The sequence below is a fragment of the Serinus canaria genome, chromosome 5 (genome assembly GCF_022539315.1).
Source record: "Serinus canaria isolate serCan28SL12 chromosome 5, serCan2020, whole genome shotgun sequence".
Lineage (NCBI taxonomy): Eukaryota > Metazoa > Chordata > Aves > Passeriformes > Fringillidae > Serinus > Serinus canaria.
This window is the reverse complement of record NC_066319.1, coordinates 10,480,546-10,506,998: the sequence shown is the minus strand read 5'-3', so window position 1 is coordinate 10,506,998 and position 26,453 is coordinate 10,480,546. Positions and strand designations below refer to the sequence as shown.

General features: G+C 40.5%; 1 protein-coding gene across 3 annotated transcripts in view; it reads left to right on the top strand.

Moving 5' to 3' along the window:
* Nucleotides 1-26,453, top strand: part of AMPD3 (adenosine monophosphate deaminase 3) — a 30,123-nt gene that overhangs the window by 1,729 nt on the left and 1,941 nt on the right. For all 3 annotated transcript variants that reach the window (XM_030240316.2, XM_009102260.4, XM_030240315.2), the window contains exons 2-13: nucleotides 1,693-1,918; nucleotides 4,388-4,583; nucleotides 4,977-5,142; nucleotides 7,205-7,424; nucleotides 9,856-9,985; nucleotides 17,830-18,024; nucleotides 18,271-18,402; nucleotides 19,306-19,469; nucleotides 20,630-20,756; nucleotides 21,575-21,738; nucleotides 23,706-23,826; nucleotides 25,714-25,887. In XM_030240316.2, the coding sequence (XP_030096176.1) occupies nucleotides 1,698-1,918; nucleotides 4,388-4,583; nucleotides 4,977-5,142; nucleotides 7,205-7,424; nucleotides 9,856-9,985; nucleotides 17,830-18,024; nucleotides 18,271-18,402; nucleotides 19,306-19,469; nucleotides 20,630-20,756; nucleotides 21,575-21,738; nucleotides 23,706-23,826; nucleotides 25,714-25,887 (2,010 nt within the window). In that variant the 5' untranslated portion in view covers nucleotides 1,693-1,697. The remainder of the gene's footprint in view (nucleotides 1-1,692; nucleotides 1,919-4,387; nucleotides 4,584-4,976; nucleotides 5,143-7,204; nucleotides 7,425-9,855; nucleotides 9,986-17,829; nucleotides 18,025-18,270; nucleotides 18,403-19,305; nucleotides 19,470-20,629; nucleotides 20,757-21,574; nucleotides 21,739-23,705; nucleotides 23,827-25,713; nucleotides 25,888-26,453) is intronic.

Genomic DNA, 26,453 nt, shown 5'->3' with positions numbered 1-26,453 from the left:
GGGGACAGACTCCCATGACTTCCTTGGCGGTTGACATTGAGAAACCAAACCTAAGTTTGGATGCTACTAAGATATGGTAGTGCATTGTCACTGACTTATTCAGCTAAACATATATGTATTTTTAAACTTCCTATGTAATATACTCGATTTTACAAAGACTTAATACTAATTGCAAAACAAATACTCTCCTGTGCAGAAAACAACACAGTCAGATCCACAGCTCTTTAAAAACAGAGATGCTTTTCTTCTGGGATGTGAATGGGTTCTTATAAAATAAGAATGCAGCTTAATGCAGGGGAGCACTAAATTGCTGTGTTATGGTCCAATTTAATTCTTGCCACCTTTTCATACTACATTTGCTTTTAGAATAAAAGCAAAAATATTCTCAAAGCAACTGTGAAAACAGGTGGACATTAATTAGAGTCTTTTAGGCTGAAACCCACAGGATCACATATCAAAAGGATCACATATCAACATGTGAAACCTGCAGCATGCCTACAGACAAATTGTAATGGGGGCCCTGAAAAGTTCTGCCTGGAGAGATAAAAAACTGCCACGCTCCTTGCTGCCTTCCAGGGTGTGTTGTTATTTAAATGAATGCTATCTCACAAAATACATTTTGCATTTTTCTAAGCAAAAAATGCTTAGAAATTCTGAAATGCCAGTTTTGGACCCAGACTTCACATTCTGGCAGTGCTTGGATCCATTTGCTGTGACATGTTCGCAGCTATTTTTAACTTATGTAATAAGAATTTAATCTTATTTGTTATAAACTCCATCATACTGAAGGCATTCAGAAAGCTTTATAGTACACAACAAATAATGCTGGTCTGTAGCTTATCAGCACTGTGTTTTTTCCTCTCTGGAATGCTTCCATTTGTGCTAAAATGCACATTCTGGATTGCATGAAAATGGAATAAAAGTAAAGCCAGGAAGCTACAGAAGAAACAATAAAGATGGCATTTTAGTAGTGATGCTAGTATAAAACGGAAATATTTTATGATGAAAGCCTAGCTACTTAAAATTTTAAAACGTAAAACATATTCCTTTTGAAAAGTAATATTTAAATACAAGTAGAAATGGAAGTCTGTGACCTATCTGCTTCCCACATGCATTCAAAAATGTGATATGAGCTACTACAAAGGGAAAAAAGAGTCACCAAGTTAACTATACTACCTTTGTTCCTGTTGTGCAACTATTCCACTTCCCAGCGGTTCTGTGACTTTCTGATTTGTGCAAGGGATGGGGTGAGGTGGAAATGTACAACCTTCTCTTCTAACTTGCCTGGTGGCTGGAAGTCACTGAGCAAGGAAGAAGACAAGCAGCTGAGTGAATGTGGTTTCCAGGTTCGGTGCAAGGACAGCTGAGTATCCATTGTGTCACAGATAATTGTCTGTCTGACTCTGCAAGTAAGTGAAATCTCCTGGTAAATCTCTCCATAAACGGCTTAGGAATTTTTGTGGGTATCCCACAAGGTTCCTGATGCACCAATTAGCATGGCTCCAAAAGCAGAGCTGCTCTGTGGTTCTTGTGGACTGCATGCTAGTTTAAATTCTGCAGAGCTGTTCTCCTTTCTTCTGATTTTGCTCCAAGCTCTGAATTTTGATAGGCATCCCATGGAACAACCCCCAGTCTCCTGCCCATCTTCACTTGTCCTGTAGCTCTAACTCCCTGACCTGTGCTCCCCATCAGGCGAGATGCCCCGGCAGTTTCCCAAGCTGAACATTTCCGAGGTGGACGAGCACGTGCGGCTCCTGGCAGAGAAGGTGTTTGCCAAAGTCCTGCGAGAGGAAGACAGCAAGGATGCCTTGTCACTCTTCACCGTGCCTGAGGACTGCCCTATTGGGCAGAAGGAGGCCAAGGAGAGGGAGCTGCAGAAGGAGCTGGCAGAGCAGCAGTCTGTGGAAACAGCTAAAAGGTTTGTTCTCTAGTTGCTTTCTTAGTGGGAAATAGTTTGAGTTAGTATTGAAATACCTGGCAAACAGCATTCTGCCTCTTATTACTCCAGGAGGAAGGTCAGCAGCAGGCACCAGGGCCACACCTGGGGTGTCCTTCTGTCCTGGGCAGGAGGTATCAGATGGGCCCCAGGGAGCTTGGACTGGTCAGGTTGTCTCAGCTCTGTTCCCAGCAATAGCACAGATATTGCTCATGCAAATTTAATAAACAGCAGAGCTGGGTAGAAATGAACAAAACCCCAAGACTCTTTAATGTAAAAAGAGTCAGAAAAAGAAACACTGCCCCATCTTTTTCTAGTTTCATTAAGAGAAACAGAAAATTTTAACACAGAGAAAATGACAGTGGCATGATAGTTCCTTTAGTTTCTGCAAAAATAGATGAAAGCAAAGAATTTATATTTAAGATCAAGGGGTAAGGTGAAAAGTGGTATTGGCATAATGAGGTTATTTGTAGGTTTTACTCACAGAGATAAAATCCAACCACTGTCAGCCACAAAAGTGCACATTAAACAACAACAAAAAAATTGCATTCTACCTTTGGTTTGCCCATGGCTGTAATGAAGGCAAACTTGCTTTGATTTGTGAGTTTGGGTTTTGGGTTTTTTTTTATTCTGTAAGAGAGACAGCCTTCCCCTGATGTCAGCCTGTTCCAGTGTCTTGCCTTCACAGGACTGCTGGGCTGTTTCTGGAGTCACATGAGCTCAGCAGCAGCCTGACACCAAATGGGTTGGACGTGTACAGACTCTTCAAAGAGCAGGCAGGCCAGAAAGCATTTGGAAGTGATAGCTAAACACATGTACCTGGTTAGCTGCAGAAAGACAGTTGGGCAACACTTGGAATCATGTTTCTGGAACAGAAGGGAGAAGAGTCAATTTAGTTAAATTAAGGTATGACTCACTGATGATACAAGCTGAGACTCTGGGTTTGGAATTGTGCAAGTGGATTTCCCAGTTGGCATGTTCGTAGACATAAACAGGCACAGAAGGAAAAACCAGATGTTTGCAGTCAAACATGTTTGGTATATATTTCCTCCTGAGCTAGTGTGTTTCATTTTTAATTTGGAAAATTTGTCTCACAGGAACAAACTCAGGTTTTGTACAGGTTTAACTGTAGGAAGGGGTATTCTAGGTATTTTGTTTACATGTAGGAATAGAGCAAGTGTTCATCCCGGTCCTGCAGGACTGAAGGGACAGTGACACAAGGACAGATTGTGCTGTTTCCAGTTTCAGTTGATCAAACACTGCCTGTCAAAACTGATGCTGACTTCCAAGGTGGCTACAAGTACTTTAGAGGATGAAATTTGGGTATTAATTGTACCAGCACTGCATGTTCTTATTCTTAAGAATACCACAGAAGTAATATGAAGCTTTCAGAGAATGTTCCAGTGTTCCTTTCTCTTTTTTAGTGATTCTTACTAACATTTTAAGGTTTTAGTATCTAACTTACAAAAGTAGGGACTATTTCCATGGTGCAAAAGAAATTGTTATCCCAGGTAGTTTATAACATAGTATTTATATATTATATGAAGATTTAAAGTACATATGAGCACATTTAAACTGTGTAAGGAAAATTAATTCCATCTTCAGAGATATTCCAAAGCTCCACTTGAGGCATTACAATTATTTCATTGGAAAACACAGCATTCTTTTTTAGCTGGTTTATCTGAAGTGCACATCTATCACAGCTTTTATGAGAAAAGGCAGCATTTTTAAACTTATGTGAGTTCCACCTGAAGGGAGGAATGGACTTGTGTATCAAAGCCATGCTGTGCTATCACTCTGAAAGCCACATCAGCCTTCTGCTCAAGTCCCATCAAACTGCCTAAGGAATAACCAGGTGCTCTTCCTTTTCCTTACAAGTTGAACTGAATGACTCTATGTGAAGTTTTGTTGCCTAGTCTTGTCTGACAGGTAGATGAGCTGTAGATCTTGCAAGTTTTGGGAAGAATGGGAAGTGTGTGTAACAGCATGATAACTTACAATTTCCATATGTACCACTGACTTGTTTCTGTCTGATCCTTCACAAATTCTGTTGCTGTCAGTCTGTAAGAATTGGCCCTTACTAAAGTGAGCACAGTGATCACCTTTTCCTTCTGCACAGTGACATGCTGAAACTGAAGTTATGAGAGGTGAAATAAAAACCTTAGGGCATCTTAGAGTGATTGTAAATAAATTGTGGCATATTGGACTCATGTAGAGGGTAAGTGCAATTATGTGTGGTGTAGATCATGTGAAATGTCAATAGAGAGAAGCTAAAAGCACAAGTACTTTCTGAGCAGTGTTTTTTCTGTGGTATGAAAGAAACAGCATTTTGCTGTTGTATTTTTCATTAGTAAGATTTCCTAGAGGGTGATTTCTTTGCTGTAATCAGTTTTCCAGTGTTAAGTGTTTTATACCATGGCTTATTTTATGTTTTATACCATGAATTCTTAGGAAGAAAAGTTTCAAGATGATTAGATCCCAGTCTTTGTCATTACAAATTCCACCTCAGGAATGGAAAGCACCACCGGCCAAACCTGTCCTGTCTCCTGCAACGCCAGTTCTTCCAAGTGCTTTTGTGCCAGTCCAAGTGCCATATGATGTACCAGAATTCCAGAGAGTTTCAATTAGTGGGGACTACTGTGCAGGGGTAAGAAACTATTGTTTTCCCACTTTCTATATCTAGAGGGTGTAAAAAGGGTCCCATAAATGTACATGAAGTGTAAAATGCCAATATGATGGCTCTCTGCAACAAAATCTAAATTGCTTTGTGAATACAGTGATTTGTTAGACAGAAGTCAAGGTCAGGTTGTTTTATACTTTTTTTAATAATAAATTGGATCAAAACATAATCAGTTGTTCAATAAATAGGTACTATATGGTAGGATAAAAACATTTGTCTGTGTTTTGTGAATTGTGTTTGGATTCTGCTTCTGTCACTGGCTTACTGACTCCTTGGACAAGATCCTTATGGTCAAGCCCCACACACTTCTCTGCTGGAACTGCTCTGTTTTCCCCATATTTATCCAGGTTTTCCTTCCAGGTTACAGTTGATGACTATGAGCAAGCTGCCAAGAGCCTGGTGAAAGCTCTCCTCATCCGAGAGAAGTACTCGCGCCTTGCCTACCATCGCTTCCCGCGAACAACATCGCAGTACCTGTGCAGCATGCGGGACCAAAAGTGGAAGGTTGAGGATGAGGTGTACCCAGGTGAATACCCTTTTTAAAGTATTCTATTACATGCCAAAAAATTCAAACATTGTTTTAAAATACAGAATTAAACCCATGCAATACTGTAGTAAAGGTAAGTTGTATTTTAGTGACAATCTCTTCTGACTGTCTTTGTAATTTATTTTGTTATTGAGTAGAGAATCACTAACAGGCCCAAGTTATAAATCCTGTATCTAATTTGGAACTTTGAAGCTGTCAAAACCTAAAAACCAAGACTAGACTCTCATTGATTACCTAATTTCCTAAGCAAATGGGATGTTAAGTAGCATACTTATGCTCCCCCGGGAAAAAGCTGTATGGCTGTGGTTTAAAGTGAAGTCATTCCTCCTCGTCTTGGCATATGGAACTAAAAGGGGTGATGAGCTCATCTACATCATAAATTGAAGCATGATACAGACATGCCAGTTAGCAAGCCCCGAGTCAGGAATTTCACAGGCAGGCTACACTTACCAGGTCAAGACTGGAAGCTGTAGAGTCATATTTGCTGGGCATTCTGCCCAGGTAAATAAACTGATCTCTCAACAAGGCTTATTAGGTTGAACATATTCCCCCACTATGTGTGTCACAAATTATTTTTGTCTCTTAGGTGGGTTGTGTCTTGAAAGCTTTGCTTATGCATTGAACTGTTTGCACTGCTCATTTCTGGATTAGGCTGTGAGGAGCAGCCTTTGGTCTCTACAGATGGGCCACTGTAGATGTGCCCATGTTGCTGACAACTTATTTTCAGCCATGAAGTGACATTTTAAATCAATTACTGGGTTAGTGGTTGAAAGAGGGTGACTAAATATGTTTTCAAGTGTTTATTTTCCAGGAAGAGTGTAAAGACTACAGTATACTGAATATTCAAGACAGGGAAGATATTTTGGAAGAGCTGCCAGGGAGATATTTCCAAGTTATTATTAGGTTAATAACTTCCTTACAGTTAGGGTTTTAAACTTACGACACAAAAAATGAAATCTTGTTACACAATGTCTTAATTAACAGAAGTTTTAGCTGGATAGTTATGAATATTAGAGATAAGGATGGTATCAGTTTATAACATACATTCAGGTGCTCTAGGTGAGTAAAAGAACTGGTAATTACTTTTCTGTCATGGCTTAACTGAACAGGTAAAAGAAGAAATCTCTAAGACTGAGCCAAAGAATAAAGTTCAGCTGACATAAATGCAGTCAGGACATTTTGTGCTGGTTGCATTAGTAAGATGTTGTAAAAGAAGTGATGATTGTCACTCCTGTTATGAACAATGTTTGAGTGTTCACATTAGCTAAATCTCCCAGAAGTGTGTGTGATTACTTGATTCTTAGGAAAAAACTTTATAACTTTTTAAAGGCTTTACAAAACTGTACTGAGCAAATCCCACTTGTGCTTCTGGTACTTTGTGATTTTATTTATGATCAGAAGGCCAAGGGATAAACTGGGTTTGTGTTGAACAATTTTTGGCTTCTATGCTTCTTGATTCTATTTAAAAAAAATTTATTAAAAATCTCAAACAAAACCCTTGCCACAGAAAACCACACATAAACAAACCCCACAAACTAAAAAACTCCAATCCAAACACAACAAACCCAACTGATTCTATGCTTAAATACGAACTTCCAAAATTGCTACAGTGAGTCAGAAGGTGAAAAGAAAAGAATGAAGGTGGGTCTGAAGTCAACAACTATTTTATTGTTCAAAAATCTCACCTGTACTTCAACCATCCTAATTTAAATACTTCTGCAAATTCATTTTCAAACTCATTCCAACACACCTTAATAAAGAATAGTATTAAATCTGTATGCATTGATTCAGAGAACTCTAATGACATAACAACATTTGAATTAAGGTAGGCACTTCATTTAGAGAGAGGCTGCAACTAAAGCCTGTCAGAAAAAAGCTTTGTTGTAACAGCAGATTTTTTTATAGTAACTGAATGTAATTCTAGTGAAAATACTGAGATCTGTTAGAAATTAACCTTTACAGAAGCAGGAAGTTCTTTTTGTAATTATTTTGCCTTTTGTGTAAGTTAGTTCTTCTAACTGTAATGTAAATTTGTTTTCAGATTTCCATTCACCTCCAGAAGAAAATGAAGATCCTTATAATCTGGATGATGCTCCAGACAATTTGGATTATGTTATCAAGCTGAAAGGTGGCATTCCCTTTGTTTATGACAGCAAAGAGATGATGGAGCTCAATGAGCCTCGGGGTTTGCCCTATCCTGACCTGCAGACCTACACCCTTGACCTGAGCCACGTCCTTGCTCTGATTGCAGATGGCCCAACGTATGTTCCTCTTTTGCTACCCTGCCCCTTCAGGCTGCTGCTCACCTGTGGCTTAGTACTTCTCAGTGCTGTGACATTTAATTCCTCAGCATACCCTTTCTATAGCAGTGCTTTGTTTTGCCTTTCTCAACCATTAATGCACAATGAAAAATCTTAAAGAGGAAAAAATAAGTGCTGCCTATGGCTGCCTTTAATTTCTTTGGTTTCTTACCATCAGCCATGACAAAAAAAGGGGTTAACAGAAAAACATCAAGGAATTGGCCAAATGTTTCCATTCAAGTCAAGCCTGACCCAAACTTCTTGAAGCATGGGACTTAAGCTTTTTTATTTTAATTTTGTTTTTGCCTATGCTGAACCTGAGGGTTTTGAACAGTTGTCCTAAATTCCTTCATGTCTGTTCTGCTCTGGCTGCATGAAGAGAAACCCTGCATATGCAGAGCATACAGGTCAGCTCAGCAACATAAATATTCAGTCTGGTTTGTACTAGATGTTAATTAACTGCTCATATGCTGCAAAACCAACCCATGTATGCACAATCAAAATAAGTCCAAAATTTCCCAGAAGCACCAAATTCCTGTGAAGTCTCTAAAAACTAGAAATGTAACAACTGTTGTACAGTCAGTGACACTCATGACAAAGCAATGTCCTTGCCTAGTGCATGATGAAAGCATGTGCATCCAGTTTTAAGTTTACTTCCTAGCTGAGGATTGGAAACAGCACCATCTCTCATGGCCTCAACACCAGGAAAGGAAAAGAATCCACTCTAGGATGGAAGTAAGCAGGAACCTGAACTGTTCTTCTGAGCTATTTGCCCTGTGTGCCAGCTCTGCATTGCTGATCCTCTGCCTGGGAGAGATCATCACTGACTCTGTGCCCAGTTAGCCCCACCTGGTGCACTCTTTCCCCTGTCTGTCAGTCTGTCTGCCTCGTGCAGTGACAGTGGCAGAACAAGGCTAGCCCATTCCCTAAGCCCTTCCTCAGGAGCCAGCTCCTGTGCTCCTGCCAGCCTTAGCAGCTCCAAAGCGGTGCCAGCTTGAGCAGGCTTTGGTTACAGAGCAGTGGGCAAATGCATTCCAGTTCCAGGGTGCTATATTCCCAGACAGACAATGGGAAGATAAAAGGATGAGGGGGAAAACCAGACACAAGAGTCAGAAGGCCCTTGTGCAGTTTGCACTTCAGCCTCAGACAGTTGTAACAGCAAGCCCCAAGAAAGAAGGGATGTGGTAGGACAAGTAAGAACACTCAGCACTGTGGTGAATGTAGGTCAATCACCTGCTCCTTTCACTAACTCAGAATAAGCTTTTGCAGTCTTCCACACTCTCTAATAAATGTGCACAACCTAAAAGAAAAGGTCTTTCCCATAATCCTGTTGCAGAAGCTCTTTTGGTGGTGTTTACCTGTTTGCAGCAAGTGCTTTCCTGTCATTTATGCCCATCACCTGTGGGGCTGCTCAGAGACCAGGAGCCACAGATCTTTAATCTTTGCTGCTGGTAAACTGATGAAATCTGACCCCTACTGCTCAGGCTTGTGCTCTTTTGGATAACAGTATGACCTAACAGGCTTTCTGCATGGGCAAACAGGTCTGGATTAGTATTGGGTTCTGTGAGACTGGGTTTGAAATAGGCTTCCAAAACCATAATGGGATTTTGTGTTCTATTGAGGAGAGATTGGCAACAATAATGCAGGAAAAAGAAGGCTATTACATTAACAGTGCTACCAAAATATTGTGGAGTCAATAAAAATTGACAGATGGTGAAGAGAAAAAACATGTCATTGGTTAAAAATAGATGGAGAAACATGACAGAAAATGAAAGTGAAGATTGAGCTCTGAGTAGGCAAGCAGGAACAAAAAAGCATATTTTCTATAAAGGGCATGAGAAATTATTTTGGAAAAAAGTATTTCTACACAACATGTATGTTCTCAAGGCATGAAAGATGAAAGCATATTGGATCTTATCTTGGCTTCTCACATTGCATTGAAAAAGCAAATAAATTTGGAGGATTTAAAAAACATTCACAATGAGTAAGGCTGGATGACAAGTTGTTTCTGTTATGTATGAGAAGATTGTTCTGTTGGAGAGAACATTCCATTTTAGAGGAGTTGCACTTGGCATCCATTTGATTATAGGTTTCATGCTTTGGTCATTATTACTAAAAGGACTACCGTTTATGCACAGGTATAGTGATGAATACTTGGACAAGTTAAAGGACATAACATGGTTATGTAGAGTTCTGTGTGAGATTTCACTAATAACTTTGGTCTGAAATTTGCTTACATATTTGTTAACCAGTAGGATGAGAAGAAGGGATCTGTCTTGGACCTCAGAAAACACCCCAGCTTTGTTTTTACTGTGGAAACTCTGATGTTCTTTTTGAATTTGAAATACAACTAGCTTTAAGTTACAGTTCATTTTTGTGTTTTCTTTTACAGAAAAACATATTGTCATCGGAGGCTAAACTTTTTAGAATCTAAATTTAGCTTACACGAGATGTTAAATGAGATGTCGGAATTCAAAGAGCTGAAGAGCAACCCCCATCGGGACTTTTACAACGTGAGAAAGGTAAGTGTGAGAGGGATTAAAGGCATGGCACTGTTTTTAGGAGGAGTTCCAGCAGCTTTGCTTCTCTTATGGGAGGTGTGGATGACATGCACAAAGTAGTGTGTGCTCACCACTCAACTGAATTAAGTTATTTTAAGAATGTTAATGTTTTTCTACATGGGAGCTCTCCAGGAAAATTAACTTGAATGTGCGTGGGTTAATTGGATTATGCTAAACTAGTTTGTTTACTTATTCAGAATCAAAGGGGCTTAATTGTGTGTAGATTGCTTTAAAAGAGTGAAATAGAGTTAAGCAAATGAAGCTCACTTGGATTATGAATAAAAATATCCTTATGGAGGTTTAATTAATTTTAATGAACTCAAAGACATTCAAGTGCACTTTTCTGCTTTCATGTAGGTACATCCTACTAGACTGTAGTAGGAACAGCTGCATAGAGTTTAGATGATAATTTCATTTCATATTGAAAATAGATGTTTAAATACATGTCAAAAGACCTCCCACAGAAACTGAACTGAGGGTTCATGCTGCCATCAGTACCTGGTAAAAAAAGTCTATGATATATTAAGTAAAAGGATTCTCTGAGTTGTAGTCCTGGCTCCCTCTGAGATACACTGGGCTATAATTAGGAGACAGGTAGGGAATCAAGGAGCTGATTTAATTTCCTGACCTATTCACACCCAAGGGAGCTGTGCTCTCTTCAGAGCATGGCAGCAACAGTGTTGGCAGCTGCTTCATTTGCTTCCCTTTCCTGAAGTGGGGAGGAAGTTACTGGAGTTGCTGCTTCATTTTGATAGGTGAGGTTTCTTCACAATTGCTGCTGGTAGTTTTAACCACTTTGGGTCCATTTTGCATTGTTTCTCTATGCAACTGGAGGAGGTAATCCTCTGTTTTGCAACTTCAGGGTTTTCTAATCCTTCTCATTACGTTTTGGTTAGCACTAGTTCATCAAAAAGTCCTCTTGGCTTTTCCCTATAATGCCCAGTGTGTTTGCTGGCTAGTGTTGTGGTAATAAACTGTCCCAGAGTCCATCACAAGGGTGGAAGCAGATGAGTTGTCAGGTAAGTTCTAATGGATTTCACCCTTCTGACTGTCAAATGTATGGATGGGAGACCTGTCAGCTAATTCACTCCACTGGCAGAGACTCAGCTCCCAGCCTGACAGTTTTCTTGCATAACCCTGGGAAGACATTTGCTACGTGCCACATTCAGAGAAAACACTTCAGGAGCTGACAGAGACTTTAATAAGAAAACACCTGCTGACTGAGACATGCAGAGGTGTGGATCAGGTGACTACCACAATCAGTTTGGTTAGTGAGAAGTTGTAATTAACAGGATTGTACTTGCTAAGTTCAGCTTTTGATCTAGAAGCAAATGTTCAATGTCTCTGGGCATATCTTAATTATTTTTTAATTACCTGCTGTTGAATAAGCCACTCTACAAAAGGATTCATATTGTTCAAAAGCCCAAAATGTGCACTGCTTCCCCTCTGGCAATGAGCATGTTCCAGAGAGCAGGAACCAGCCTGCTCTGCTCTGCCAGAGACCATTCCTACTGCCAGGTACTGCTTGCAGAATTCCTGCTGCACACAGTTCATCTTGCTTAAAGCATTTTCATGAAGCAAGCTCACAAGTAGTGTTTTTCTGGAAAGTAAACTGCATTGTAGACACAATCCTTGTAAGCCCCCAGATAATCTTGTTTTCCCTATGTCTTGCTAACCCCAGAAATGTTTGGAACTGTGACTTCCCTGGAGTGCTTCCTTGCTACTAACAATATCAGCAGTGAAACATTTGAAAGCCACACTCCTCAGCTTATGTTTTCAGGATGTCCCTCTGTTAAGTCAATCCTAAGAAGGGCTTGCTGCTCCCAAGGAAAGGAAGGAACAGGATTCATCATCCCAAAGGCTGTTGGTGAAGTTGTGGATCACATCTCTCAGACATGAGTGTGGAGGTCCTGGTACAATCTGCTGATATGAAAGAGCCAAAGTAGGGGATGGAAAATGCCAAAGTTGGGACAGATATGAGTGGAGTGGCAGGGCAGTCAGGGAACATGAACTGCTGCATTTAGAAAGGGGCAGTAGCAGACTGGCCAGGATTCATTGCTAGCATGACAACCAAACATTGCTGGTTTTCCCCAGCCTCCTACCCCCTTCCCCACTTTTTTCCTGATTTAATAGGAGTTCTCCTCCAGTGAGTTCATCTATTCTTAAAACCCAGGGTAAGGCTCATCTTAAATAAGGACCATGCATGTTTATATCTTGCACATTGAACTTAACTGGCATGCAGCCCAAGACATGTTTTGCACAGTTTTGCAAACTGGACATGGAGAATTGCCCTTTACTAAGGACACAGGTATTTCTGTAGACAGACAAGAGCCCACAGGTGGTGAGACAGTGTGGCTGGCTGCCCTTGTCTCTTCACAGGAGGTGAACAGCTGTCTGTGAGGAAAACACTCACTTTGGAGGAGGCTCTGGAGTCTGCCATCAGCAGGATTCCTCACGTCCTCCAGCTGATGCACAGCAAAGTGCAGGCAGCACGCTTTTCCCACGTGGCACTGCCTGCATGAAGAATGAAATTAAGGAACAAGAGTTTAGCTCTATGGTACACAAACTCAGAACTGAGTTTTAGTCTTTGTATACCAGGGTGTCTTGTCCTATGTGTGAGTTTGTTTGAGAAGGGCTTCCTGTAGACCTCTGTGCCCAACAGCCTCAGATAACTCAGAACAAACACTTCTTTTTTTTTTGGAGAAGCCAAGAGATTTTTTAACCTAACATTATTTGCTACCTTTGTAATGGATATGGATGTACTGAATTGGCAAACAGCTTTGATACAGTTTCTAAAGATGAAAAAATCACAGCCTAAGCCTCTTTGGATATTCTTTCTTTCTGTAGCCACTGTTTCAGTGTGTCAGGAAACCAGACCTGAGGATATGTCCTAGCAGTGACTTTTGCACATCACATTCCTGCCTGCAGGCTCACTAGTGCAGGTGCCCAGCCTTGTGTGGGGAGCTGTGCATGGGAGAATGCAGTTTCTGCATTCATGGCCCTGCTGAATGCTCTACTGCAACAGCTGCTGCTGTGACATCCATTGGATGAGGGCATTGCAAGTGAATTTTTATTTTTTTAGTTATTATTGAGACAAAGAGGAAGTAAATTCCAGCTGCTTTTTATGGCCACAGAGTTGAAATACCACTGGTTGTACCTGTAAGAAGGAAAGTCAGAGTGGGGTTAAATGCTACTAAATTCTACAGATCTCAAAAAATACTGAATGAAATTAGTAGGTGTCTGCTTTTTGAACATTTGATTACAAGCCTTGTGAGTGAAGGGTGAACCTATACTCAACTTCTCTGAGCTTTGATTCATTCTAAGTTTGCTTTTTTTTGTTTCTTTTGTTCCCCCAGTAGCTACTTGACTGACTTTGGTGATGAAATAGTTTCATCATATAAACCAAAGTGACAGTGAATGTGAAGGGGTTAGCATGAGATCCAAAGGGAATCTCCCTACAGCACGACATGGAATGGTGCCTTGCCCCTGTTAACTGGCAGCAAAGCTGGCTGTTGTGCTGTCAGAGCTCTCAGTGCTGCCTCTCCCCTCCTGCCTTGCAGAGGTGCTGAGGCAAATTCTTGTCTCTACCCTCAGTCTTGCAAGTGAGCACAAAATACCATCAGGTGTAAAGGCAGCAATGATTGTAATGCAAAAGTTCTGTTGAGACCATAAAGAAAGCTTCTCCTCTCTCCTTTCTTTTAGTAATTAAAAGAACAGAACTAGAAATTTTCTCTTCACAGCAGTGTATTTCTGTATTTGAGTGAATACAAACACTAGAGCTGGATTCTGCAGCCAGACCAGAAGCTGGATATGCAGGGATCCTCTTCTCATCTCTCCTGGTTTCTGGGTTGCTCTGCATGGCATAAATATGAATTAGACAAGCTCTTAAGGAGCTCTGCACAGCTCTGGGGACTATTTCTGCTGCCAGGAGCATCCCTGCACCACCCGAGGACAGAGTATTTGGAGCCTCTGCCTCTCATGCCTGTTAAAGAACTGCAAGGAGAAAATCAATCCCACTGTATAAAGCTTTGCATCCTATCTGAAAAGCTGATGCAGGATGAATGTATTGATGAGCAGGGAATCTAGCAGTGGGATGAGGAATGATTTCCCTTCAAATCAGCACTGAAGTGAAGTCTGCAGAGGATTCAGTGTCCAGGTCATGCAGCCCATAGCCATTGGGTCAGAAGTATTTACAAATGAAAGTGTTTGTGTTTAGAAAGTGTGGCAGTTTACAGCTGTGGATACTACTAATCCACGCCCTGGAGAAGTGTTATTAAAAGGGCTGGCCTTGGCATTTCTTTTTGCTGCTTTTATCACTCTGAATCTAGCTCATTTGCCCAATTCAGTGCAGCCCTCTCTGTGATGTGCACAGATAAACATCCATAAACAGATCTGAGATGGAGCTTTTGTGGAGATGTGAGCGACAGTGGAAGGACAGAGAGGGAATGCAGGAAGAAAAGGGAGGAGGCAGAGTGGTTGAGGGAGGCTGGTGCTGGTTAGGTGTGGAGGGCAGTGAGAACTCCTTCAAGCTGTAAGTTGTACACAGTAGGAATCTGCAGAGAAAGAAAGCCTGGCTTTGTTACATGGGGAATTGCTGAGTGGAGGGAATTCTACCATCCTTTAAGTGCAAGGAAGCTGATGTCCACCATCACTTGAATGATGGAATTACAGGAATTTAACCTTTATGTAAACAACTGTTTCCATTTGTCACAAGGGTGAATTCCCTGAAGGTATAATACTGTGCTCCAAGACAGGCTTCTGTCAGTCATTCTGTTTTTCTTTCCATTGAAGTTTAATGTGACCTTGAGTGAAAGGTTTTCTGCTGGGGGAGGGGACAATAAGCAGAGCAACAGGAAATCTGGTTTAGGGAATGCAAGCCGGGGTTTTTTTCCACTAAGGAGAAACTGGGCTGGAATGGCACTACAGTGAATTTGAAAATGCAAGGAGAATGTTTGCAAATAGAAACAAATAAACCTTGTGGTGGGGGTGTGTTACTCATGATCCAGAAAAGCATCAGCTTATTTTATGTACTGTATGAGGAACAAAATAGTAACATCTTAAACTGGGAGTGGCTTTGTCTTTTTTGGGGGGAGGAAGGAGGCAAAGGGGGTATTTGTCAGCCTTGAATGAATCCAGTCTGTTCAAATTGTTTTAGTAGAAGCCTTTCATAATAAATAGCAATAACATTAGTAAAAATATTTTAGCATTATACATTTCACATAATAATAACGACATTATTATTATGTGAAATGTATAATGCTAAAATTATAGCATTATAATTAAGTGGGCTGACTTGGTTAGCCCACTTAATTATAATGGGCTAACCAAGTCAGCCCACTTAAGCTCTGCCTAAGGATCCTGTGTTCAGATACTTCATTTAGGTAGGATTGCACCCTGCATGGTAAAAATGTGCAAGAGCATGCACACTAACTAACTAACTATGTGCTAGGGTAGCTCAAAGCTCAAGTCCTTAAAAACTTCCAAAAAATTGCATTTAGGCAAAAAAAAAAAAATAGCGAAGAAAAACTGTGTGATACTCTTATGACTTTAGACTTGAGTTTTTTATGACTTTTTGTGACTGAAGTTGCTGCTTGCTTAAAGGTCAAATTATACTGGGTAGTAAAAAAAGGTAGCTAAAGTAGTAAATATTCTCTGGAAAAAGCATGAAGGAGATTCCAGGAAGATCCCTTAACTTTTGGCAGATGTGTATGTTTACGTTGAAGGAGGAGGAAGAGGTAAAAAATAAAGAAAAGAAAATATATAAAGGCAGATCTTTGTTCTCAGAATAAACCTACTGTGGTTAGCTCAGCTCTAGGGCTGTGTGATGTGTTTGTGGGGACTGCAGAAGATGTTACAGGAGCTCACTGAACAGCAAAGGCACACTCCAGAGAATTATTTCTCAACAGGAAGCAGGATTTTAAAAGCAATGTGATCTTTGCACACAAGCAAACAAAAGAAACAAAAAGCCTCCTTGCTTTCCATCCTTGTCCTCCTAACAGCAGTGAATTCATGCTGATTTGCATAAGAGGGAAGTGCTGTGTCTTGTTTTGTGCTTTTTTCAAGACTCATTAATTCCAGTAGCTGAGCCACTACTGGAACCACTGCATTCTGAAATTCAATAACTTCACTTCTTCAGGGTCCCTACACCTCTGTTCTCTGTTTATGATTTGCTTTTCATTAGCATGTAGAGCCTGGTAACTGCTGTTCACTGTCCTATAAAAGCTGACCAAGCCTAGTAGTAATTCCCTGTTCCAGGAAGAGTTTACAGTAAACAACATTAGTGCCTAACCCAGAGAATGTTTATGAACCTGAGTAAGCACATGTATAAAATGCACTTGGGCTCAAATATCTCTGCAGGCACTCTGAGGAGAGTGAGAATCCATTGTGTGAGGTGTGTTTACTGTTGATACACATCATTGTTTCCTGTGCATTAATAATGCACTTTATGTTCTGTACTCTGAGACAGCAATATGTTTCTTGCTTTTTCATTTAGCTCTAATGTGTCTGGTATATTTGAATCAGACAGTGATTAACAATTAAATGTTTAGGATTCAGTTTTATGTCCTGGTCTTTATTTGTGCTAGTGACATTCACAGGGTGAATGAAGCTGCAACAACTTGTGTATATATACCATGCAAATAAAATGACTCCAGGTGCCAAGTGAAGCAGTGGCATTCCTGTGGCCTGGATGTCATGGCATAAACCCAGGTTTACACTGCAGGAGGGTGGCTTATTCATGTGCTCTGTGATGTATTTCCTGCTGATCCTTAAAAGCAGATAAGGATGTTGGTAGAATGTGACACTGCAGAGTCACTGCACACAGGGGAATGTGTTGGGCTCACTTTGTTCATGTCCATGTTTGCAGTTTCCTGGACAGAGGAGTCCTGCATGAGAGTCCTTTCACACAGGTTCAGTGGCTCCTTAGAGCTGGCTTATCAGAGTATTTGGTTTATTTGAGAAGTTCTTTAAGTGTTACTAAGGACTTACACAGGGAAAACTTACATGACAACCAACCCCCAGATCTTGTGAGTTGTTTCTTTTGTTTGTGTTCCAATAGAGGCTGCTCAGGTGGCAGTGCAAGCTTCTGAGCAAAAGCAAAGAAGACCTGTGGAAATAATTTGTTTCTTGTCAATACTTTTTTTTTCAACAAAACCTGAAGGAGTACTCTCAGCCCTTCTGTGAATTTGCACTTCCCTTGGTGTGTGAAGAGATGTCTAAGAAAAAAGATCTGAACAGTCTGTCAGTGTTATGAGTTGCTGTATTATAATTAAACTTGGAAAAAATGGTGACAAAAATCTCAGATGAGTATTCTTCAGTACTAGTGACCTAAGATGTTTCATATGGTTGAAATATCATTGAAAAAATGAGTTCTGCATTTGGAAATGGCTGAGAATTCCAAGTCCCTTCAGTCAGTGAGGATAGTTATAACCACAGTGTATGACTAGAGAGGCATTGTTGATTCATTAATGAAGTAAAAGAATACTAAGGGGTCAGAGTGTCCTTTAAGGAAGTATCAAGTTTAATCTGAACCCAGGGTCAGTGATTAGCACTTAGAATGTATCTTGTTGAAAATGTTCCTATTTAAATAGGAAACTACTAATTGAGGGCTACTTTACTTACAGTTCTCTTTACTAATTCAACCAAAATCAAATCTCAGGGTTCTGAAACATTTTGATTTGCTTAGGCACTAAACCATTTGTTGCTTAAGGAATATTTTAGAAGGCTTTACTGTTGTCAGTGACAGATACTTTGCTAATTAAGTCTATGTAAATGGATGATAAGCATAAATAACCTTTTGATTTCAGGTTGACACTCATATCCATGCTGCTGCCTGCATGAACCAGAAGCATTTGCTGAGGTTTATTAAGCACACCTATCAAACAGAGCCCGACAGGATTGTTGCAGAGAAAAAAGGCAAGAAGATGACTTTAAAGCAAGTCTTCGAAAGCCTTCACATGGACCCCTATGACCTCACTGTAGACTCTTTAGATGTCCATGCAGTAAGTCTAGTGAAATGACAAAACAAATGGGAAAAAGCTAAGTTTTCCAAGTGTAAAATTCCAGTTTCTACAATGTTTGCACAATAACTTACTAAATCAGAATTTGACTTCATGCATTACATTGCACGTTTGAAAGAAGCTATCACAGGATTTTTCTTTTCTGTGCCTTTTAATGCTGGGCAATTTGATTTATGAGCTATTGTGTGTTCTTAAAACGATGGTTATTTGGGTTTGTTCCTCCCCCAGGGACGTCAAACATTCCATCGCTTTGACAAATTCAATTCCAAGTACAATCCAGTTGGTGCCAGCGAGCTGAGGGACTTGTACTTGAAGACTGAGAACTATATTGGTGGTGAATATTTTGCTCGTATGGTCAAGGTAAATAAGTTTCAAGCTTTTCCAGCAGTAGAGAAATGAAGGTTTGTAATAGATTTGTGATGTCATAACTGTATACAGACCTAACACTATGGTTAAGTGATTCCAAGTATTGGGCTTGCTCCAGCAATTCCTCAGAGGAAAACCTCTGCTAAGCCAGCTCCTGCTGCTTTCTAACAGTTTCATGAGGTAGAAATGTACACATAAGCTGTGTATGAGTTCAAAGCTGAGCTGTGGGTAGTTTTAAGCTAATGGAGAGGAGCTGAGGGTCAATTCACTGGTTTAGTATTTTCTTAGGATATAGTTGGCTACTGGTAGTTGCTAGGGAAGGAGCAGCTAGGGAAGTGCCTCTGCATAAATCTGCATCTGCACATGCATGCAAAAGGCTTCAAATTAATTTATTATAACAAAAAATTTAATAATTTTTGTGATGTAGTAGATGTCAGCTCTTCTTGAATGTACAAAAGTATTGTCTAAAATTAATTGCTGTAAAACTGCTTGCTACCACAGTTTCTGGGTCAGATTCTCCAGTGTTCTGTGTATTTTGTGTAGACATTTGCTGTAGTTTCAATAGTGTAATTCTGATTTATTTATCTTAAATGTAGGTCTGACAAAGGTGTTAGTAATGACTGCAGAAGAACATTGTCCCGTAAAGGGAGATGTTAGAGTTATTCCCAGTTATATGTACAGTTAAGTTATACTCACATGATATTTGAGCTAGCTTGCCAGTAGAGTATTTAGATGCCTAAAATAAAATAACGGATTGAAAGACAAGAGATTCCCTTTATCTTTGAAGGGTGCCAATACAGTTATGTCTGCTCTGAGGAAAATGCAATGATAAATATATTTCTAGCTCTAAATGATCTCAGTGTCCCAATTAAAGCCAATATATTTATTACTTCCTAGGAAGTGGCCCGTGAACTAGAAGAAAGTAAGTACCAGTACACAGAACCCCGCTTATCCATTTATGGGAGGTCTCCAGATGAATGGCTCAACTTGGCAAAATGGTTCATTAAGCACAAAGTTTATTCCCCTAATATGCGCTGGATAATTCAGGTTCCCAGAATCTAGTAAGTAACCAGGAGCTCTTGGTAATCTTAATAGTTTGAAATCATACCACTGACCTAATTTCTGGTAATATTTAGATGGCTTTTTAGCTGTCCTGTAGTTCTGTTTATAAGCAATAGCTTGGGAGATTTATTTTTGACCACTGGTGCAGTTTTCCTGACAGTCTGGGGGTGGAAGACAGGAGATGGGATGGAATCTGCTCTTTATGAAAGTATTCAAAACTACTGTGAATTATTTGTAAGTCTGAAGACATCAAAACCAAAAATTACAACTGGGTGAAATCAAGCTTCATTCAAAGGCCAATTAAAATACAATTTATTAATAAGAATAAATCAACTCTTGAATTCCATGAAGGAGTAGAAAATGCTTTGTCAAATTGTTACCATCAAGATTAGTGACTAAATGACAGTGAACTTGAAAACAACCCAGACTGATGATTTCCAAACTTAAATCCTTGTCAGTTCTTCTTAGTTTTTAAGCATCCTTTGGGACTTTATTTTTTTGTTTCCAATACTGTGTGTTGTAATACAGTCTCCCCTGATAATTTTGTCAGACTTTTAATAGCTGAGCTTCATGTTTTGAAATGTCACAGTTGGGGTATGAGTAGAGAAGGAGCTGTCATAGTCACATATATCCCCCAGAGTGTGCTTTTCTCTGGGGAGAAAGTTTCTCTCCTTTAATTTCTTCCATAGCAATTTCTGACATGCATGGCACAGGCAGCACTTGGAATAAGCCATAGTGTACCTAGTGGCACATGGAAGTACTATCCCTTTTTCCTGAAAGGCTCACTAGAGCTCAGCATTCTGCTTTCATCTGGAGTAGTTACAGCTTTAGGAAACAGAATCTTCACGAGAGGCAGCTCGTTCTCTCCCCTGGTAGTAACTGGGTGTCTGTAAAGGACAGGGTCACTGCTCTGAGGCAGCATCTGCCCCTGCATGCTGTCCCTATTTTTGGAGCACTTGAGAGCTTCAGCAGAGCCTGGGTGAGCAGAGTGCCAGGCAGTGCAGAAAACAGAGCACAGAGACAATCTGCCCTGACATAAACTTTGAATTTCTGAATCCTGGTGGAACTGAAGCTCTAGAATGTACACAAATAACATAAAATATGAAAGTGAAGGACAATACAAGCTTATTAAAGAATGTGTCTATTTTTTCCCCTTCAGTGACATATTTAGGTCCAAAAATATTCTGCCTAGTTTTGGGAAGATGTTGGAGAACATATTTTTACCTTTGTTTGAAGCAACAATCAATCCCAAAGACCACAAAGAATTGCACCTATTCCTCAAATATGTAAGTATGTTTGGGTTTTCTTTCTCACATGAAATGGATCCTCTACTGATCCTCTACTGCTCTTTTTTTTTTTTTTTTTGGTCCACAGCTCTTCCCAGATACTAAAAAAACTTCCTTCTCCACAGATTGCCTGTGTTATTATTGCTTCAAAGCCCTGACACATAACTTAGTACAAGTCTATGTGAGGTCCTATGCTCACATAACCTGTTTATTTCCTCAGAAAGAGCTCAGCAGCTATTTATTTGTCCTTTCATTAATAACCAAAAATGTTTGCATGCTCCTGTGCACCATCATCCAGGACAGGTACTTTGAGCTGCTTCTAAACTGGTCTCCAAGAAGGAGGCAGCTGGGAGGAGGCTTTGTGTAGATTGTGGTGGATCTCAGGAGAGAAGTGGGGATGTAGCTGCTGGGACAAGGTTAACAGCCATTCCTGAGTGTGCCTCAGATCACAGCTCTGAGGTTTGCTGGGAGCCCTTTGCTTTCAGCTGCTCATCAAAGACAGCAGATGAGTTCAAAGGATTCTAGTCTGGATCTCAGGGAGTTCTGTAAACCCCCACAGCAGCCTGAAGGCTTTTGTGCACCTGGGCTTCCTGTTTGTCTCAGAAAAAAAAACAAAATGGGTAAAACTTTGACAAAACATGTTATTCCTGCTGTGTGCATGGTGTGGTAGGATGCAGAGCAGCAGGAGTGCTAGGATAGGGATGGCAATGAAGGAGGAGGGACTGGATGCCTGTTCAAACAAGTCCTGAAGCAAGAGTAAGTGCACTGAAGTTGGCTTCTTGAAGCCCCTTATTCCTGTGAATTTCTCCTCCCCCCAGGTGACTGGCTTTGACAGTGTTGATGATGAATCCAAACACAGTGGCCATATGTTCTCTGACAAGAGCCTTAACCCTGACCTCTGGACCAGTGAGAAGAATCCCCCATATAGTTATTATTTGTATTATATGTATGTCAACATCATGTTGCTAAACAACCTTAGAAGGTAAGTGGACACTCTTCTATTTTTACAAGCTCCCAGAAAATCAATATCTTTCTCTCAGACTGTCACAGTGTCGAGATTACAGATCTTCTGAAGCAAGAGTTATTTTGAATTACTTAGAGTTGAGTACTTGAGATATTTTGAAAATACTAATGATAGAATTAATTCAAACAAAAAAATCAGAAATTATAGAGGCATCAGATTAATAGCTTGGTTTGATATTTTTGTGTATTTTGGGATTTTTTAACTCCTTAAAGCTGCATATACCAAACAAAAGAAGGGACCCCACAAAACCCACTCACTGATCTTTGCTTGGCTTTGCAGCAGGTTCCCCAATACAGTGCACCTGCCTCTTGGTGCCTGGCTATCTCCTGATAATTTAAGAGACTCAAAGTAATATTGTGGCACACTGGCTTAGGGGCTGCTGCATTCAGAGACAGAGCAAGTAGGACACGATTACAAACTGCACATCCAGCTAACTGTCTTTAGCAGGCTTCTTGACTCACTCAGTTTAATACTTTTGAGACCAATGTCTAGGCAAGTAATGCAGGGAGTTACATGACATCAGCCTGTCAGAGCAGATTTTGGCATCAGGTTCATGAAAGCTTGAAATTCAGTGTGAATGATATTGCTAAATTTGCAGCTGACTCATTGACCTGCACAACTCCGCTGAGGCACAGTGAGGTTATTCACTAATGTGAGGGTGTCATCACTTACCCTGAAAGGAGTTGCTTCACTTCATTTAGATATTTAGATTATTTTGGTTACTTAGAAAATGTTTTGGGATTTTCTTATAGAAGGTTCACAGATTTGTCATTTTACAGTTTTATCCAAGTTAGCATTCAAAATGTTACTTCTTCTCTCCCACTGCTACTTCAAGCATTTTTTAATCATCCTATTTGATCAAAACTCATAATGCAAACACCCACCTTAAATTACCTCATATGTGCAACAGTCAGGTGTAGCTCTTTTAATTCTATAATGGAAAGGACACACTACAGCAGATAGCTGCAGGAAAGTCCCTGACTTCCTTTTCATTCTCTGTAGTCTACATGCTTTTTCTGTTCCAAAGAGAGATTCTGCCAGAACTAATGCATTTCTTTTTTACCTCAAGATCATTTTGACCACTGTATTAAAATGCCCCAGATAAGCATTAAATATTCTTTACAGCTGAGATAGTGACAGAATTCACCAATGAGTCACTAACTGCTCCCCCTGTTAATCTAAGTGCTTGAGTCAACACAGCCCTGACAAGACTGTTTTATATTTTTGGTAATATCAGCAAGGATGGATTACATCCTCACATCAGGAGAAATGTTACTGACTTCCACTCTAGAATTGCCTTATAGTCTAACAGTCCTTGTTGAAATTGTGTTTTGAACATCTCCAAATACTTGTGGGACATTTTTCTGCAGTGAGTAACAGAGGGTCCATTATAACCTCAAACCCAGCATCACTTTTAATGCAGGTGTTAATTCAGTAATTCTAGAAATTACAGTGCAAGTCTGGTGTAATAACATTCCTAGATCACCTCTGTTGCTCCACTTAACCTGGTGAGATGGCAGGCTCTGATCACACTAGGTACTGGTAGCTAACTCTTGGCAATGTGCTTCCCCTTCTCCCCTCATTTTGAACCAGGAATTCTGCAGCCACAAGTTGCATGGGTTTACTGAATTTTCCATCTGTCAGTTCACTGAAATCCATTCAGTAGCTGTTCACCCAGTGGGTAGACAGTTGCTAAATGAGATGTAACTGGGGAAGCCAAGAAGACACAAGTGTGTCTGGGGGTAGAAGGAGCTTGGGTAGAGGGACCTGCCCTTTTGAGCAGCCCACTCCAGGTAGGCTTGGGTAGATGTCACATCAAACTGTAATTTTCTTCTTTTTAAATCCACATATTACTGGCAGTTATATACCAAATAGATAAGGAACAGTGCTTTCTTTTAAGTGAAACTTGCTTTTAATCTCTTCAGGGAAAGAGGCATGTGCACCTTCCTGTTTCGACCTCACTGTGGAGAAGCTGGGTCTATCACACACCTTGTTTCTGCCTTTCTGACAGCAGACAACATCTCTCATGGATTGCTCCTGAAGAAGGTATTGCTCCTAAACTAATCACTGTGTGCTCAGACATCCATCACTGGTTCACACAGAAGGCACCAAATGGACATTTTTCATTAATTCATTTTCTTAGCAAGGCACAAGTAACTCTTCAGTTTGGTCAGAAACTCCACCCAGGCCTGCCCCCAACACCAGAACACATGGACCTGCTGGAGGGAGTCCAGGGAAGGCCATGAAGATGCTCAGAGGGCTGGAGCACCTCTCCTGTGAGGAAAGGCTGAGAGCATTGGGCTTGTGCAGCCTGGAAAAGTGAAGGCACCAGGGAAACCTTCTAGCACCTTCCAGTAGCTAAGTGGGGGTTACAAGAAACCTCAAGGGCAGGTAGTGACAGGACAAGGGGGAGTTTAAAGAGAATAGGCTTAGATTAGAAATTGGGAAGAAATTCTTTACTGTGAAGATGGTGAGGCCCTGGCACAGGTTGCCCAGAAGCTGTGGATGCCCCATCCCTGGAAGTGCTCAAAGCCAGCTTGGATGAGGCTTTGAGCCCCCTGGTCTAGTGGGAGGTGTCCCTTCCCATTGCTGGGGGTTGGAACCAGATGATCTCTAAGGTCCTTTACAAACCAAACTATTTCAAGATTCAAAGAAATAAATAAGCTCAACTGAACTTCCTGTTCTTAAGCTAGAAGAAGACAGCTTTGTCTTCACAGGGAAGGAAGTTCAACTGTTCAGATATGTCAAAGACTTGGCAGCACCCATTTTTGGTTACTCCAAGCAGAGTTAAAATTTTGTAAACAAAATTTGTAACTTTAGACTTGCTACTGCTCCCTGGTTTAGTCCCAGAAGAAGTTAAGGAAAGCTCTCATTTTTTCTCTATGGGGAAAAAGGTCATTTTCTCTGGTTGGCATTTCTGTACTTCAGGGTTCTTTCAGAAATTCTTTAAGGATTTGATTATTTTGATCAAGAAATTCAACATAGCTGTTTGACACAGCAATATTTTAGACAGAACAAATGTTTTATGACAGAACAAATGCTGTAATTTCTGGCACATTAGTTAATGAAAACCATCACTCAACCCATCCTCAGGGCACTGTTTCATAATTAAAATAATTGGTCAGTGGGTGGCAGACTTGTACTAAGTTTACTGTAATTTTTCAGGAGTTCCCTTATAAGTGATTTTTTTTTCTGGTTAGTGCTGGAAAATTCTCAGTGTTTTTCAACATAACCAAGAACAAAGGAAAAATATACCTAAAATCATGTCCAATACTATGCTCAAGAATAATAAGTCATAAAATTAGACTCAGAGTAGCACTAAAGCAGTGTGTGACCAAAGCAGTCTCCTCTTCCCTCTCTCCTGCATGGCCTGGTGTGATAAGATGGGATAGCAGGTACTAATAATAGTAACAGTAATAAAGGCTCTTGTGAGGTTCAGAGGTTGGCTAAGGCATCACAGTCATAAAGACGACGTGATCACAGATTATTTATATTATGTACAACAGCAACACATGACTTCTCGTAACTTAAAACTTCTTTTGCTCCTAAAATTTATCTATTGGACTGCAGCTTTGGAAATAAAAAATTGCTTAGCATTTCTTTACCATTTGTTTTCTGTGACTTTCAGGTTTTAGGGGAAGGTACGCAGCTGATCTCAAATGCAGTGCACATAATGGTCATATATATACTTACTAATTGACAGTAATATTAGGGACTGTATTTTTAAACAGACTGTGTTTAAGAACATAAATTATTTTGAGTAAGATATAAAACTCAGACTTTTAAATATTTCCTGGAGAAGTCACAGTCAACCTAGTATTTTTGATCTTAGTCTTTCCCCTTTACTGCTGTTTCCATTTTATCCAAGGGAAATCCTTCTCTTTTTCATTATCCCATAGTGCCATTAAATGCTGACTGTGTTTTGTTTTTCAGAGTCCTGTCCTCCAGTATCTGTATTATCTTGCACAAATACCCATTGCTATGTCCCCACTTAGTAACAACAGCCTATTCCTGGAGTACTCCAAAAATCCGCTACGGGAATTTCTCCATAAGGGCCTGCATGTCTCCCTCTCCACAGATGATCCTATGCAGTTTCATTACACAAAGGTAGGAGTTGCAAAAGGCATCAGCTTCGAATTTGGCAACAGCACCACGAGGGTCCAGAATGACCTGAAAGCTGTTTTATTTCATTGCTTAGGACACAGTGTCATGTCTTTCAGTCACTTCATTCATTCTCCCTCCTCATTCTCTGTCTACTACTCACTGTTAGGCTTCAGAAGGAAATGTCTGATTTCCTAATTATGTTTCTTTTGTACTCTTGCCTCTCCAGTGTTGGCTGTTGAAGTATTAAATGAAGGATGAGGCTGAAGGGAGGTTTGAGCCTTCATAAACAATCCTCTAGAGTGCCAGGAAAGTCCAGTTTCCTTACTCTAATAAGTCTGGGGAAGTACATTACAAAAACACGATGTAGAATCTCAAGATGACATACGAGCTGCTTGCTCAGTGGGCCGGGTCAGATCCCTGCCCTCGGGTGGCCCGGCAGGACAGGAGTGCCTGGTCACTGGCTGCGATGCCCTGGTTTGTGGCTGGCCGATTTGAGCCTTGCTGTGCCCGGAGGGGCCCGTCCGTCGCTCAGGACAAGCCGAGCCCTGCTAGCCTTGGCCCGGGCTGGC